Source organism: Tripterygium wilfordii, chromosome 11, assembly GCF_013401445.1.
Source record: "Tripterygium wilfordii isolate XIE 37 chromosome 11, ASM1340144v1, whole genome shotgun sequence".
Classification (NCBI taxonomy): Eukaryota; Viridiplantae; Streptophyta; class Magnoliopsida; order Celastrales; family Celastraceae; genus Tripterygium; species Tripterygium wilfordii.
Genome location: NC_052242.1, coordinates 12,036,646 through 12,052,540, shown reverse-complemented (window position 1 = coordinate 12,052,540; position 15,895 = coordinate 12,036,646). Strand labels below are relative to the sequence as shown.

Here is a 15,895-nt window from a genome sequence, read left to right as displayed (position 1 = left end):
AGAGCCAGCAGCTAGGTCTCTTTTTGGGTGTGGCGCAATGAGTTCCAATGAAGGCTCTCTAGAAATAATGCTCAATTTTTAGGACTCACAGTTTCTGATTCTGAACAAAAGCATAGCGTGTGCTCAGTCTCTGACTTGGCCCAAAATAATGAAATAGCTTTTTCTAAGCTTAAAAACTTCACTGCTCTCTTAACCTATCATCAATCACGTACAATGAAAAACACAAAAACAAACTGGAGGGTGCAATGTGCATGCGTCTCCAATTGTTTTCGGTGTGGGGGGAGTGACAGAGTGAAGTGGAAACCAGACCTCCATTTCCACTCATGATCAGCAACTTCATTTACCTTAATTTCTTGGAGAAGGAGCCCTGTAAGTAAAAGAAAAGTAAAGAAAGAAAGCAACGTAGCATAGATACGTACATTAACACAGCCAGAATTAATACAGCAATCGCGTACACTTCCAGAGTTTCCTTTTCTTTCTACATGATTAAAACGAAGCAACTTTTGAGCAGAGACTTCAAGACAAACACTAATACAGCCACAAATCCAGGCACTTGGTCTGTTTGTTGTGTCGTTTTATTTAGGCTTCTTTGTCATGTAATTGCAGAGAAATACTGTGTCAATATTGTATCTGAATTGTCCTGACATATAAGAGAGGGAATTTAAACTGGGAAGTGGATATTTTATCATTGATATGGGAATGGTATTTGATGTGTGTGGGAAAGAAAAAGGAATGTATGCTTAAATACGAAACACAAGCAATGATGCACTTATATATATATACACACACATATACATACACACATGCACGATCTCTTCTTTTGACTTATTATAACACATGCAGACATGCAGTAGCATTCAAGAAATTTCATGCAACTATTAAGTACATGATTTTTAGTTATCAGTTACTTGGCTAAAAGAAATCCGAAAAACTGACTGAATAGAGAAATAAAATGTGCATTTGTGAATTCACTGACCTTCATAGGCTCCTCCTTTGTCAAGTTCATTTGAATTTGCGGGAAAATTAAAAAGTTGATGGATTTTCTCATGCATGTAATCCACTCAACATATGTTTTATTTCAGGCCAACCTAGATGAACAATTGTATGATCTCAGCTGGGTGGGTCTCTCTTAGAATACGATGGAATTATCATAATCTAAGATTCTCGTCCAATAGTGAAAAATAAGTATTATCTCTCTTACAATATGACGGATGGAGGGGAGTACCTAGTACATCGGTTATTAACTAGTTAAGCTTTTGGACCTTCAGATCTCTCGAGAGAAAGATCTGACGGTCATTAATCTTTTCGTTTTTTAAATGTTAACAAATCAAATGTATCTCTTCTTTTATAGATAATCAAAAATTAAAAATCAAAAATCAAATGCGTCTCTTCTTCTTCCACATAAATCAAAAATCAAATGCCAAGATTAATGCTTCTGTACTTCTCCCACAGATTATTGAACTCTACCCGGGGCAATTGCTGACCAAAATCCCTCATGCATCTCTCTGGATCGGGTCGAATAACTCATAGGTTCAGAAAGAAAGATCAGGTTCTAAAACAAAAATATCCTAGGCAAGGCCCCTTCTCTAAGATCAAATATGCAGGCTTACATCGAAAATCAAGGGGATTGCTGGTTTTTCCATTATCCAATCCACAACAAATCGAACGAAACTTGGCGAAAAAGAAGTGAACATTTTGTTGAGGATCGAAGTTTTGTCTTTATTTTTCTTCAAACTCCCTATCGGCTCTTGCTTGCCGCTACCAACGGGGTCTCCGTTGAAAATCGCCGTTTGATTTTGAGAGAGAATACAAATAGATGAGACGTAAGATGTATCTATAAAAACAATTGGGAATGTTGTTTGATTTTAATAGATAACATTTGAGAGAGATAAACATAAAGTTAAAGAGACATAATTGGTTAAAGAAAATTTTGAAACTTAATACGTAAATTTCAACCATCAAATCTAAATCTTATGATACAACGGTCCAAAAGTTGAATTGGTTAAAAATGGTGCATTACAATAGTCTTGATACGACACATCTCACAAATTATGAGATGAAAATTGTGCAAGAGTCCATAGATCTCTTACAATGAATGAGGGAATTTTGAAATTTTTTAAAATTTATAATTCTGATCCTAGAGAATAAATCAATTTACAATATGTCAAAAAGTTGTGGGTTCTACAAAAACTAATTAACAAAACATGACAGAAAAGGCAGCGCAAAACCCACAAACAAATAATAAGAGACCATACACAAACACACACTCAACACTCTCTTTGCTCCGTGAGAGACTGGCCAAACAGTCCCGCCTCTCTCGCTTCCTACCACTTCTTTCACGTACAGAGACAGAGAGAGAGAGAATGCCTCAAACTAGGTCTTTAGGCCTCTCTTTCTTAATCTCTTTATCTTGTGTATAATGAACCAAGATCTCTTCCTCTTCTTCTCAGAAGAAGATGGCCCTGCATAGTCTTCAAAACGATTCTTTTTATGATGCTCTGTATTGCAGTGAAAAAAACTGGGAGGAGGAAGTTGGGGATGATAATTTCTTACAACAAGAGAGCTATGACGTTAATGATGGCAACAAATCCTGTGAATCTATTCCGATATTGGTAGAACAAGACTTGTCTTGGGAAGATGAAGAGCTTTCTTCATTGCTTGGCAAGCAAGTGGAGAACGATTTGTACAAAACCATGGAAACAAACCAATCTCTGGCTTGGGCTCGTCGTGAGGCTGTGGATTGGATTCTCAAGGTCAATGCCCACTACAATTTCTCTGCCCTTACTGGGGTTCTTGCTGTAAACTATTTCGATAGGTTCTTATTCAGTTTCGAGTTCCAAAGAGAGAAGCCATGGATGGCCCAACTTGCTGCTGTGGCTTGTCTCTCTCTTGCCGCTAAAGTGGAGGAGATTCAAGTGCCCCTTCTATTGGACCTGCAGGTATTTCGTTAATTTTTGCTTTATGGGTTTGATTTGTTGTATCGTCTTCGATTTGTGAACCAATGTGGGGGTTTTGAGTTTTCTTTGGCTTGTTTAGGTGGAGGAGAGTAGGTACGTGTTTGATGCCAAAACCATCAAAAGAATGGAGATTCTGGTTCTGTCTACGCTTGATTGGAAGATGAATCCCGTAACCCCAATTTCATTCTTTGATTACATTGCAAGAAGACTTGAGTTTAAGGACCATCTCTGTTGGGAATTTCTCCGAAGATGTGAGTGCATCCTGTTATCCGTCATTTCAGGTAACCAAGAACGAAACCCGAAAGCAAAGATCGTTACTTTTACATTTTTGCTATCGATTTAACGCTTACTTGTGTCTCTTTATGATCTGCAGACTCTAGGTTCACCCATTATCGACCATCTGTAATGGCTCCTGCTGTAATGCTGCACGTTATCGATACTGTGAAGCCCTGTCTCCGTGCAGAATACCAGGACCAGATATTGGGCATTCTTGGAATCGAGAATGTAATTGTCCTTTTCATCATCGATTTGTACAATCCAAGATTCCAAACCTTAATAATATTATTAAGGTATACTAATTATTGTTGATGATACCTTAACAGGACAAGGTAGACGAGTGCTGTAAGCTGGTAATGGAATTCGCATCTGGCATTCAATCCAATAAACGCAAATTGGGTACAATTCCGGGCAGCCCAGATCGCGTAATCGATGTGTCATTTAGCTCGGACAACTCGAACGATTCACGGGCCGAGGCATCATCTGTGTCTTCCTCCCCTGAACCTTTGTCCAAGAAGAGCAGAGCCGTGCAGAGCTGATACAGTGCAGGACGACCTGCAGAAAATATCCTCACCACTACTATTCCTCGCTAGTTCTTGGTCAATTTTTTTTTTCCTTCATCTTCGTCACGGACTCCATATATTATTATTATTACTATATTATTGTAATGATAGATGATGTTCGTTTTGATTTGCAAGTTAAATTGCCAACCGTCTCTGCTTTTCTCCAAATTGGTTGTGGGGTTCCAGGAACAGAGATGGTTGGCATTTTATCCGGATGGAAGGTTAAAAACAACATGGAAATAAAGAATCAAGAGTTCTCTCTCTGTTTTAGTTCACTTTTGTTTCAATGAACATATATGATTTATATCAGTCGTAGATGCTGATCATAAATTCAATTGCATACATTGCTCAATTACTCTAATAATCTGCAAATACCCTTAATTCGCAGCTTGATCTTACTCATTCTACGTTAATGCAAATGATTATGTAAACTCCTCTGCTTTTATGTACAACTTTGGGACTTTGAGTAGAGAGTGAAATCCAAAGAAGGGGGCTTTTGTAATTTTGTTTGCATGTGAAGGGAAGAACACGTTGTCGGCCACTGTTGGGGATTTGACCTCGATTAAAGAGCTGGTCCTCTGTGCGACTCTGGTTAAAAATTGACTGAGACATGAGCGAGCCTCCCAGCTGTCACACAGAGTCTTTTTTTTTTGTTTGTTCATAATTTATGATTATTTTTCACATGATCACATCTATCTTATCAGGTATGGAGATAATCTTTAACAACATTTCAAGTTTTTCGACAGTTGGGCAGAAGCAGAGCTACCCTTGACAAAGGAAGGAGAGGCAATGGAACAACAACATTACAATCTCCTGTTTTTCAAAGACAGAATATACACACAGAGACCATTAGCAGGACAGGGGACCAAATCAATTGAATTGTAATGTTTGGCCAATCGAATCCCCTACCTAATTGACAGAGTGGGAGTTGTTATTTACGGATATTTGACATTTTAGCTATAATAACATCCCAATCACCATCCACCGTAATCACTTTTTTAGGCATTTCCCTGTCAGTTCTAAAATCCCAATCAACCACAATGTTTTATTAGGATCTATGAAAGGCATATCCTTATCAGTTCTAATGCCAGGCAATGGTGCTGTCGTACTTGTTATTGGGCAAGTAAATTTTTTTAAAAAAAATGACAGGAGAGGTTCGAACTCGAAATTTTTATGAGATACAAACATATGAGTGTCATTTGAGTTACATTTCAGTCTTTCCTTTTCAGTCAATACTTCTAGAATTGCACAAAAAACCTTCTTCTTCTTCCGAGGTGCACAAAAGACACCCACAACAACAAGGCTTGCATGTGATTTTCTACCACTTTAAAATACTAAAGATAATCATCACTTGTATCATCATTTAAACAATTATAAACCATGATTTTTCATGTTTAAATCAATCTTTTTTGATAAAGTAGAGTGCAACCCGCATTAAGTACAAAAAGGAGGAATAAGAGGAGATTATAAAGAGATGTTAAATGCAATTAGATTCACCTAAAACACACTCACACAAAAACAGGGGAGGAAAAAAGAGGAAAAGTTGGGGAATGTTGAAATTGGGAGACACAATCTTTAGATTTTTGTTGGTGTGGGTTTCTTTAGTTTGATCCTTTGTTTCTTTAATTTTGGTGGTTAGTGTAATTTCAACCTGAAAAAGGAAAAAGAAAGAAAAGAAAAAACAGAGATGACAATGATAAGATATTGGATTTAATGATCAAGAGAGAGAGAGAGAGAGAGAGACACTGAGAGAGAGAGTTGGGTAAAGGTAATTGGGTTCCAGTGAACATCCACAACCTTTGAACTTGTCAAAGCTGGTCCCTCACCAGGACCAGCCACCAGCAATCCAGCATTCATTAAACAAAAACAGATCCACATTTGTTGCAGCAACCACCACCGGCTATGAGTCATGACATTGTGGCCAATACCAAATCGTGCAATAGTGCCTCTTCATGTTCAAAGATAGTCACGTTACATCACTAGTTACCCATAAAGCTTTTGATATATACTGAATTGAATTTAAGGTTTTGGTATGATTGAAATCTATTGAAAATCCAAGCCCAAACACATTAAGTATATTGTTTATTTTGGATTATGAGCCCGCCGCACGAATTTATTATTCGTGAACAATCGTTATTGATTCTTAGGCCGCAAAAAATGTATCCTTATGTGAGAAGTGCAAGATCTCTACTTATACACTACTCGGTTGAGTTATACCAATCCGATATAGGGTATTAGTCTTAACAAAATCAGTGTATATAATGGGATTGAAATCAGTGGCCACTTCTCACTTCCTTGGGCAGGGGATGCACATTCCCTGCCTGATGGGTATAATTTTGAAGGACCGCAAATATATATATATATATATGTGTATATGTATGACTAGAATTTTGGTCGCAGACCAATTGATGATGTTGGCACCACAAGATGGGCTTGTTGTTGGGTTGGGCCCCAACTATCTGGTCCAGTAACAGAGAGGTCACTATCTCCAGGCAATGCCAAAAAAACTATTCAACCCTGCACAAAAAATATTTAAATCTATTTCGTGTGGTGTTTAGGCTGGGAGACAAATCATGGCATTTATAATTGCGAAGGTGGTCCTGGTGGGCTCTGCTTACTGGGCCCCAAGAGGCAGTATTAAGGGCTTGCTTTTGGCCCAAAAGGCCGCCTAACACTGTCCAACCTGTCGATTTCTTTCTTCAGAGATTTTTATTTTGCGTATTATTATTATTATTAGTTTTGTTTCCTTCAAGAGATATCCTAATTGGATGATAGGGGATGAGCTAATTGGGATACTGTTGGTCACAACAACTGGAGGGCATCAAAAGCCCATGACATAGCCAAATGGGCAGTACAGGTCCAGTGTCGATCAATCTGATATAATATAGGACTAAATAAGGTTGTTAGGTTGCTGCCACTGAAATTGCGGTTATTTATAGGTTTTACCCATCAGTAGAAATCACTTTAGTGGGCTTGAAAATGATTGGGTTGATATGGAATTGTTTTGACAAATGTTGTCCGAATTCGATGAAATTTGATTGACTGAAGCAAAACAGTGTTCTGAACCGAACAAGGATTCTTTTTTAATCCTTGGCCCCACCCTCGTTTCACCAAATTATATCGTTTCGGGCCTCTAACAGACATTTTTCTGTTTTCAATGGTATTTTTAAAATTTTGCATTTTACGTTTTAATTTTTATTAGGGTTATAGCCGACTCTAATGGTCATGATCTATCATTTTATAAAATATATCAAAACCTAGAGAGTTTTCTCTCAAATTTCTTATGGATATTCCAGTGTTACTCTTTTCATCAAATGTTGATTTGATTCATTATTGTTTTCTTGATCTGCTTGCGTTACAATCACATGAGCTACCCCATGCATATGCATGTATGCTTGCAACATCACCACGGTAATAGTTGATGTTGCATAAACAAAGTGCATATATATTATCCCGCAATCTTGGAATGTAGTGCCAAAAAGTCGTCAATTAGTCTAATATGCTTGCCTACAACACCACCACCATCTTGTATTTGGTCACTTCCCATCAATTTCTAAAACCAACATTTTGCATCAATGAACAGCTCATGAATCATAATGAAGCACGTAATCCAATACCTCATGCAATATCACATGACAAGCCATTGTGTCCTTTCAATCGAGTTAAAGTTAAGATCCATCCATCCATCAATTTGAGATCCATGCTTGAAGATTTCCATCCTTGGTGCGGCACAAGACGAGTGCCAAAGATGTTTGGGGTTATTTTTTTGTGTTCGTAATAGTGCAATATGCCTTATCACAATGAAAAATGGAATCACAAATTTTTATTAAGTTAATAGGAAATATTATCTAGTGCCCTTAAAGACGTTGGATAAATGATATAGAGATATTTTGGAATCTGAAAAAGCTTTATTGGAATATGTATTTTAAGTTTAAGAAAATTAGGAGAGAAAGTGTTCATCACACATGACATGTTATAGTGAATCTTTGACCTTTACTTCTAGAGCACTGGTTCACAAGACCCTCAATTAATTAATATTAAGAGTGTGTTTGGATTGAGGAAAGCGAAGAAAAGTGAACGGAGGGAAGAGAAGAGAAGGGAATGGAATGGAAGGTATAATACATTTCTCTCTTTCATGTTTGAATAGGAAAAAAAAAAAAGGAAATGATTTGTTATTTCTCTTGTTTGGAAGGAAATAAAATTGATTTAATTTATTAACTTACCTTTTTTTTTTACATTAAAATATAGATAACTTAACTCTCCCTTCCCTTCCCTCCAAATGATCCCATTTTGAAGAGGAAATATTTTGGCAAAAATTTGAGAAAATCTTCCCTCAATTCTCTTGAAATATCTTCCTCTATTTTTTTAAAACTATCCAAATAAGAGAATTGGAACGAACTCTCATTTCTATTATCTTCCCTTCAATCCAAATCTCTTAATACAAACACGCTCTAAACAAAATGCCCAAACAGAAGAGGAAAAGACCATCTTTGATATGCTTCAGCACTAGAACCCACTTTATGTCCAAGTGGGTAAGGGTTCTTGTCGATTTTCACAAATGTTTGCTAGATTTTAAACAAAGTATCTTATAATTTTCACAAAGAGACAATATAAACAAAAGGTTTGGGACAATGGCTGCTTCAACATTTTTGAAAGATTCAATGCATTTAGTATCTGCCAAATCTTTCTTTCAATATTGTATATATGATACGTATCTTTTTAAGTTAAGAACTACCTTTTACCGGACAACACCGACATCTAACCGAATAACCGTATCACGAGATAAACCCGGGCATACTAAACAAAAACAGAAAGCAAAAACAAGATGCATGGATTGGATCAAGATTCTTGACTTCCCCTTCATCAAGAAATACCTATCTCCATCAGATCTAGGAGTCTTATCACTATGCATCAAATATATGTCGTTGGAACACACCAACAGAATCAGTGTTATGAAGAATCCACGACAGATGGATGAGAAGAACCATATTTCATCTTCATGAAAAACAATGTGTTGAAGAAACGTTGTGTATTCCTTATCAAACAAAATAGAAATTGTATATATACTTGATGTACAAACTAGAAAAAAAAATTAAAAGGACATTATATAAAAGGTGTATGGAGGAGGAAGAGATGTTATAAAAAGATTTCCTCCTCCAACTCAGATTTGTACTACGATAGAAATTTTGGTTGAGAGAAACTTTAGAGAGTGGAGGTGGCTAGGATTTACAGAATGAATCGAAAAATAAAATAATTTATCTTACTTAGATGTAATTCTATCTTTATTTTTTGTTGTTTAAATGGCAGTAATTCATCTTTCATTACAAAAAAAAAATTATTCTTTTTTAAAGCGAAAAGCAAACAATTATTCCATGTTTAGTTAGATGAAGATCGGTAAATGTAGTGTGTAAAGAATATTTATTTGAATGTAATTCACTTTTTTTTTTTTTTTTATAGCATAAAAGAAGACAAATGAAAGAAACAGAACCAGCTGTGTAGGGACTGGAATCTGACTAAACACGTGCAGACAAAGTAGTGGAGATACTCAACCTAATACGACACAAACAGAACACATAATGGGAATCTGTTGGAGCGCACAACAAGAAGTGTCTCCCTTTATTCGTGAATGGTAGAGAATCTTCATATATAGATACCCCCAGTTTGTGGGTAGATACGATATGACACACTGACACCGACACCGACACCGACACCCACCAATACTTATATATATATATATATGTATGTATGTATATACGCTGAATTTATATTTGGTTTCATTAGCATCTCTGTTAACATAAGATTGGATTAGTGAAAAGGAGAATTTATGTTTGGTTTCATCACCATCTATGTTAACATAAGATTGGATTAGTGAAAAGGAGGTGTGTTTGGCAATGCAATCTTTCGTGTACTTCCATTTTCGTTACTTTCTCGCATTCACGTACCAGTGTACCACAACTGTTAAACTTAACACATTCGATTTTCGCTTGTTATGAATTTGATTCTTATATGGAACAAAAAATATATCATCGAATTCTTCATGCTAAATATTACATATTTAGAATTTTTAAAAAATTGTTAGCGCATCAATTGGGTCCAGTGTTTTTCAACACTGAACCTACCCTCGGATTCGATTTGGTAATGCTTTTTTCTTTTGTTAATTATCCGATGACGATTAGAGTGTGTTTGGATTGAGAGATTTGGGGGGAAGGGAAATAGAGTTTTCTTCAAATTCTCTTGTTTGGATAGTTTATAAAAAATTAAGGGGAGAGATTTGAGAGAATTTGGGAGGAAGATTTCATTAAATTTTTGTCAAAATTTTTCCTCCCCAAAATTTTTACCCTTGTACATAATACTTAAACATAAAAAGTAAGGATAAATTAGTAAATTAAGCCACTTTTCTTTCCTTTCTTTTTTTTATCTATCCAAACATGAGAGAATTCTTCATTCCTTTCTCTTCCCTTCTCTCCCCTCCATTTCCGTTCTCTTTGATTCCCTCCAAAATCACTCAATCCAAACACACTCTTAATGTTAATTGAACATGCATATACACAAATCAGGTGTTGGGGCGTCACCAACTCTAGTGGGAGCCCACAAGGCCTACAAATACCATCCCAAATGACTTGCTATGTATATCAGTTTATGTGTGTGCATATATATATATATATATGGACAAACAAACATAGAGCACATTACAAGTCACGGGTTTTGCTAGAGATGACCTTTCATGAAGTTTAAGGGCTCTTTTATCCAACTTGGATTCCACCACTCTCTCTTTTTTTTTTGGTCTTCTGTTCTAGAGTCTAGACTTGATATACAAATTCATGTACGGTTAAAGCCCTCCCTATGTATGGCTCTTGTACCCGATCAATATTTTAATGAGAATGTCGATAAGTTTTGTGTATAAATCTGGAAATCAAAGAAGAAATCTCAGCCGTCCCCAGATGACAGCTAGAGGAGCCCAAGATGAGAAGATCAAATGGAAGACGTACATTTCCTATGCATATATATGTTCATGCTGACGTGTCTATGGAAGAATGCTATATATTTGTATATGTGTATATATTAATTGGGTTGAATAAAGGTCTACAAGCTAATCTTAAATGACATCTCATACTCTAGTCATCATCTTTACCAAATCCAGCCAATCACCATTCTTATCAACTCATCATTATCCCATCATACTTGTGTTTAATTCTTTGCCATCACCTCTCCTCCCAGGAAGTAGAGTAGGTGGAACCCATATGTATTTGTTTTCCTACCTCCGTAAAAGTACCACATCGGTAAGATGTGACAATTTCTTACAATTTATAAGGACAAACCCCCACTCATTACATCAACAAGACATTTTCTTAGCCCAAGTGACTTAGGCTTGGATTGGACCCTTTATAGTTAGGTTAAGAAGGAACAAGATCGTGGGGCTCAATATATCTTTGGAAACCAAACAATCCAAAACGGACACCCATATACATGTACGGATTTGGAAAGGCTCCAATATTGATATTTGGTATTATTGCCGCTATTTGGGGAATTTAAGGCACGTACTTTACATCAATTCTATTTGGGAGATCCAAGACATAAACCGCACATCCAACGGTCTAAAAGATCTACACCTCATCAACTAAATTTCAACAATAGCTGCAAAGCAAATATCAATTGCAGCATATCTGAATCCAATAGGAAGATATGGACTTCAACCAATCATATTAATACATGTACGCATCTACCTGATTAATATTTGAATATTGGGATCAATTTGTGCAAAGCCTTCAAAAATAATTTGGAGAGGAAACAAAATCTAATCTTTTAAATATGGAAATATTGGTATTGCATGTGCTACGAATGGAAATGACCAAATTTGTAACATTCGGCTTAAGCGGGCAGGATCACAAGCCTCTGCAATGTAACTTTGGTGGTATTGGACGAGTTATCGAGTGACAAAATGATTAAGTGGGTCAAACTAGTATGAACTAGTACTGAGTTTGGGAAGACAAAATCATACCGACTCAAAGCGGACAAAATATTATTAATGAGGAGCGGTGCGGTGTTACAAGATTTGATGTTAGAATATTGTTGAGAATCAACCTCTCAGTTTTCAATTTGATGTCAACAACCGCTCAGCTGGATCTTGAACATAAATCCTGAAAGTGATAAACACCAAAAATGTCTATTTTGTTTATGCTAGTTTTCCGAACATGAATACTTTAAAATTCATCGATTAACTAGTGTCTTAATCAAATTAAAAAATACACAATAATAAAATAATAAATCTACTGAGGGAATTGTCTGGGTCGGACTCTACGTACTAACACATTACAGGATGACTATGCCGGCCGTGTCAAAATCTAATTGAAAAACGCTATTAAAGGTCAAGAGTGTAAACCTATTTACCCACGGTCTTATATGGCATATGATAGCCATTGACTATACAAAAAGAGCAACGCTACCAACTAAAGATGACAAAAAAAAATGACCTATCCACCATTCACAAGATAACCGATCTGTTTAAAACTCGAAAATTGATCTTATAAGGTTTGAAAATGGTTTCGGTTTTAATTTTTAAACCCATCACGATTTCGATTTGGTTTTGGTTTTTTGATGTCGGGTTTAGGGTACTCGAACTGTTTAATATATAAATTTAATTACACTACTAGTAAAATATATTATATTGACAATATTATAAAAAAAAGTGAATTATAGTAATAATATTCTAAATCATACTATATAAATGTACACTATTATAATTGTAAAGTATAACATGATAAATCATGTTAAATAAAACAACATAATAGAGTGATAGATCTTGCTATAATAACATGATAAATCAAACTATATTAAAAAAAGTGAAATGAGTTATTCAATTTTTTAACAAATCGTATTATTTTGTTTTGTTGGTGATTATAATTTAGATGTTGTTGAATAGTTGTAGACTTGTTTGATATTTTTGATTTGTTATAGACTTGTTTTAGATGATTGATTATGTTATTTTATTATGTTTTAATGCATGATTCGAATTTCGGGTTCAGGTTTGAGACGGATTAGTGTTCGGATTTCTAAATCTGAAAATGGTTGGTTATCCAATCATTTATAAAAAAATAAAAAATATTAGAAGTTCGATGGTAAATAGGTACCCAGTGATAAACAGGTATGGAACAATTTCGCTTTTGGAAATTTAAATAATTTTTAAACGATTTTGGTAATTGGTGCCTTAGGAAATGGTTTGGTAGTCCATGATTGGGAGGGTATATGACCGTGGTCCTCACATACCCCATATGATCAATAAGAGAGATCATGTGTATCCATATCAATGTTTAGGATAGTTGAGACAAAAAAAATACTGTGGAATTTGTATGATTGCCCCACATGAATTAGGGGTAAAATGAAAAGCATAATTTAGGGGTATGAAGAATTTTCCGCGAAAAAAACCCTGGTTATTTGTGGTGCCTGTGTCTAATTAAGTCGGAATTCTTGTGAAATTTTTTAAAGAACCCACATTGAAATGTGACTCAGAGAGATTTGGAGTCCGGAGAAGGGCCTATATAAACACACACAACCCCCCCTCATTTTGCATTCGTAGACACAACCACCACAAACCAGAGACAGAGGGCGGCGCCGCAGAGAGCCAAGAGAGAGCAAGAGAAAACATGGGAGGCTGGGCTATTGCAGTGCACGGAGGCGCTGGTATTGACCCGAATCTTCCCACTGAGAAACAAGAGGAGGCCAAATTGCTCCTCACTCGCTGCCTTAATCTTGGCATCTCTGCTCTTCGTTCCAATCTCCCTGCAATTGATGTTGTTGAACTTGTTGTACGTCTCTGTTTCTCTCTGTTTTCAATTTTTATTGCATTGTCGGATATGTCCATACTTAATCAACCATATAATAAAAACATACAAACGAGGACTCTGGTTCTTGTAACCGTCTCTGTTTAAACTTTAAACAGTGACAAAACAGAGTGGGCAATTGAAAGCAAATCCCTTTTCAGTTCAACCAGTGTCCGTGTTTATCGATTGGTTTATTAAGGCATGAATATAATTTTGCAGGTGAGAGAACTAGAAACTGATCCCCTGTTCAATTCAGGCCGTGGATCTGCCCTGTCAGAGAACGGAACGGTGGAGATGGAAGCCAGTATCATGGATGGGCCCAAGAGAAGATGCGGCGCCGTATCGGGCTTAACCACCGTGAAAAACCCGATCTCTCTGGCACGTCTGGTCATGGACAAGTCTCCACATTCCTATCTGGCCTTCTCAGGCGCCGAAGCCTTCGCCAGGCAACAGGTTCATTTCCTCTTTTAACTCTTGCTGCTACAGTGCTACGTGTATCGAACTAATACCGAAGGAATCGTCTGCCATGCTTCCTGGCACGTGCATATGTGATCTTTACTTCTTTTATTGTTAGCATAGTGATTGATAAATCCCGGACCACATGCAAATAATTAAGGGTGATATTAGTCCATGTTGGGTTGAGCAAGGATCATCTTGTAAATTGCGAGAACTCATGATTTACCGTTTACACTAAGAATTACTACGGTTAAGTTTACTATTTCAAAATGATCCGTTATATTTTTATTCTCTTGCTAGGCAAAAAGATATATAATAATTAATTTTAAAATTTTATTTATAATTTCTTGGATTTGGCGTTGGTTTAGGGTGTTGAGCTCGTGGAGAATGAATATTTCATCACCGAGGAAAACAAGGGAATGCTAAAGCTGGCAAAGGAAGCGAACTCCATCTTGGTATGTTGAACCTCCTTAGTCATCCCTCTTTTTAACAATTTTACAAACACTTGGTGAGCGAATCTTTGACGTCCCAAATTTGGTCGATGCCAGTTCGATTACAGAGTCCCGATTGCTGGATTGGAATCTTGCACTGCAGTTGCTGCGGCCGTGGACAGTCCCTTGCAAATGAACGGACTCCCAATCAGCATCTACGCGCCGGAGACGGTTGGATGTGTGGTGGTGGACAGCCAGGGAAGGTGCGCGGCGGCTACATCAACTGGTGGGCTTATGAACAAGATGAGCGGCCGGATTGGTGATTCGCCACTGATTGGGTCAGGGACCTACGCGTGCAATCTTTGTGGGGTATCTTGTACAGGGGAAGGAGAGGCTATCATACGCGGGACCTTGGCGCGAGATGTGGCGGCTGTGATGGAGTACAAGGGGCTTGGGCTTCAAGCGGCTGTGGATTATGTGATCAAGGAGAGGCTCGATGAAGGTCAAGCTGGGTTGATCGCGGTGTCAAAGGACGGAGAAGTGGCTTGTGGGTTCAACACAAATGGGATGTTCAGAGGTTGTGCTACCCAAGATGGGTTCATGGAGGTTGGAATTTGGAACTAAATTAAAATATCCACCATTACTAGATTGTTTCATGAACTTCTTGTTTCATTATTAGGTGGGTAGAGAAGACCAACAAAAGTTGTTCAGGTGGTGCGGTCTGTAATCAGTCTGAATATTATCACGAATAAAAATAATAATTAGTCCCTTCTCCATTAAACCAATACTATATTATTAACAGTATACAACAGTCCCAAATGACTGATTGGATACTGATAATAGCTCTTATGGCAGCACAGTACAGCCAACTAGCCAAGACACCACCCTTATTACCAGATCTTCCATCGTCCTGCCTAATCTTGCCTTGGATCTTTGTCCTCCTCCCCTGCCGGTGATTGATCATTCACCGTCTCCACCTTGGCTATACAAGATAACAAACCATTTGCTAGCAAGGCAGCACACGTAGCCTATGCGGTGGCTACCCCTGCTTGAGCCGTATTCAAAAGATGAGCATGCAAGTAGACACTTGACTACATATAAAATTAGCAAGTTACCTAGAAAGAAATGAATTCGCGAGAGTTCGCGTGCCTGACATGTTCTTCATTTCACATAGCAAACGCAATTTGTTTACTGTCCTTGCCAATTCTTGGTTTTCAAACCTGACTAGTTACAACTCAAGCTAAATCAGGGATAAATCCGAGAAGGGGATAGGCACTAGGCTTTGCTTTGCAAAGTGAATCCTATGGGTTTTGAATGAAACGACCAAGTTGAGGCTTGCGGCCCACAATGGAAAACATTAGCCACTAATGTCCACAGACAAACCCTTGGCCGCT

The 15,895-nt window shown here is 37.2% G+C and overlaps 2 protein-coding genes across 2 annotated transcripts; both read left to right on the top strand.

Moving 5' to 3' along the window:
• Positions 1–2,250: 2,250 nt before the first annotated feature.
• LOC120008647 (cyclin-D3-3-like) lies at positions 2,251–4,059 on the top strand. The gene is made up of 4 exons (XM_038859036.1): positions 2,251–2,939; positions 3,037–3,238; positions 3,331–3,461; positions 3,560–4,059. The coding sequence occupies exons 1-4, from the start codon at positions 2,457–2,459 to the stop codon at positions 3,770–3,772; spliced, it is 1,029 nt and encodes a 342-aa protein (XP_038714964.1). The 5' UTR covers positions 2,251–2,456; the 3' UTR covers positions 3,773–4,059.
• A 9,299-nt stretch (positions 4,060–13,358) lies between these two features.
• LOC120009579 (probable isoaspartyl peptidase/L-asparaginase 2) lies at positions 13,359–15,286 on the top strand. Its single transcript, XM_038860222.1, has 4 exons — positions 13,359–13,599; positions 13,834–14,067; positions 14,439–14,525; positions 14,619–15,286. The coding sequence occupies exons 1-4, from the start codon at positions 13,438–13,440 to the stop codon at positions 15,123–15,125; spliced, it is 990 nt and encodes a 329-aa protein (XP_038716150.1). The 5' UTR covers positions 13,359–13,437; the 3' UTR covers positions 15,126–15,286.
• The last annotated feature ends 609 nt before the right edge of the window (positions 15,287–15,895 follow it).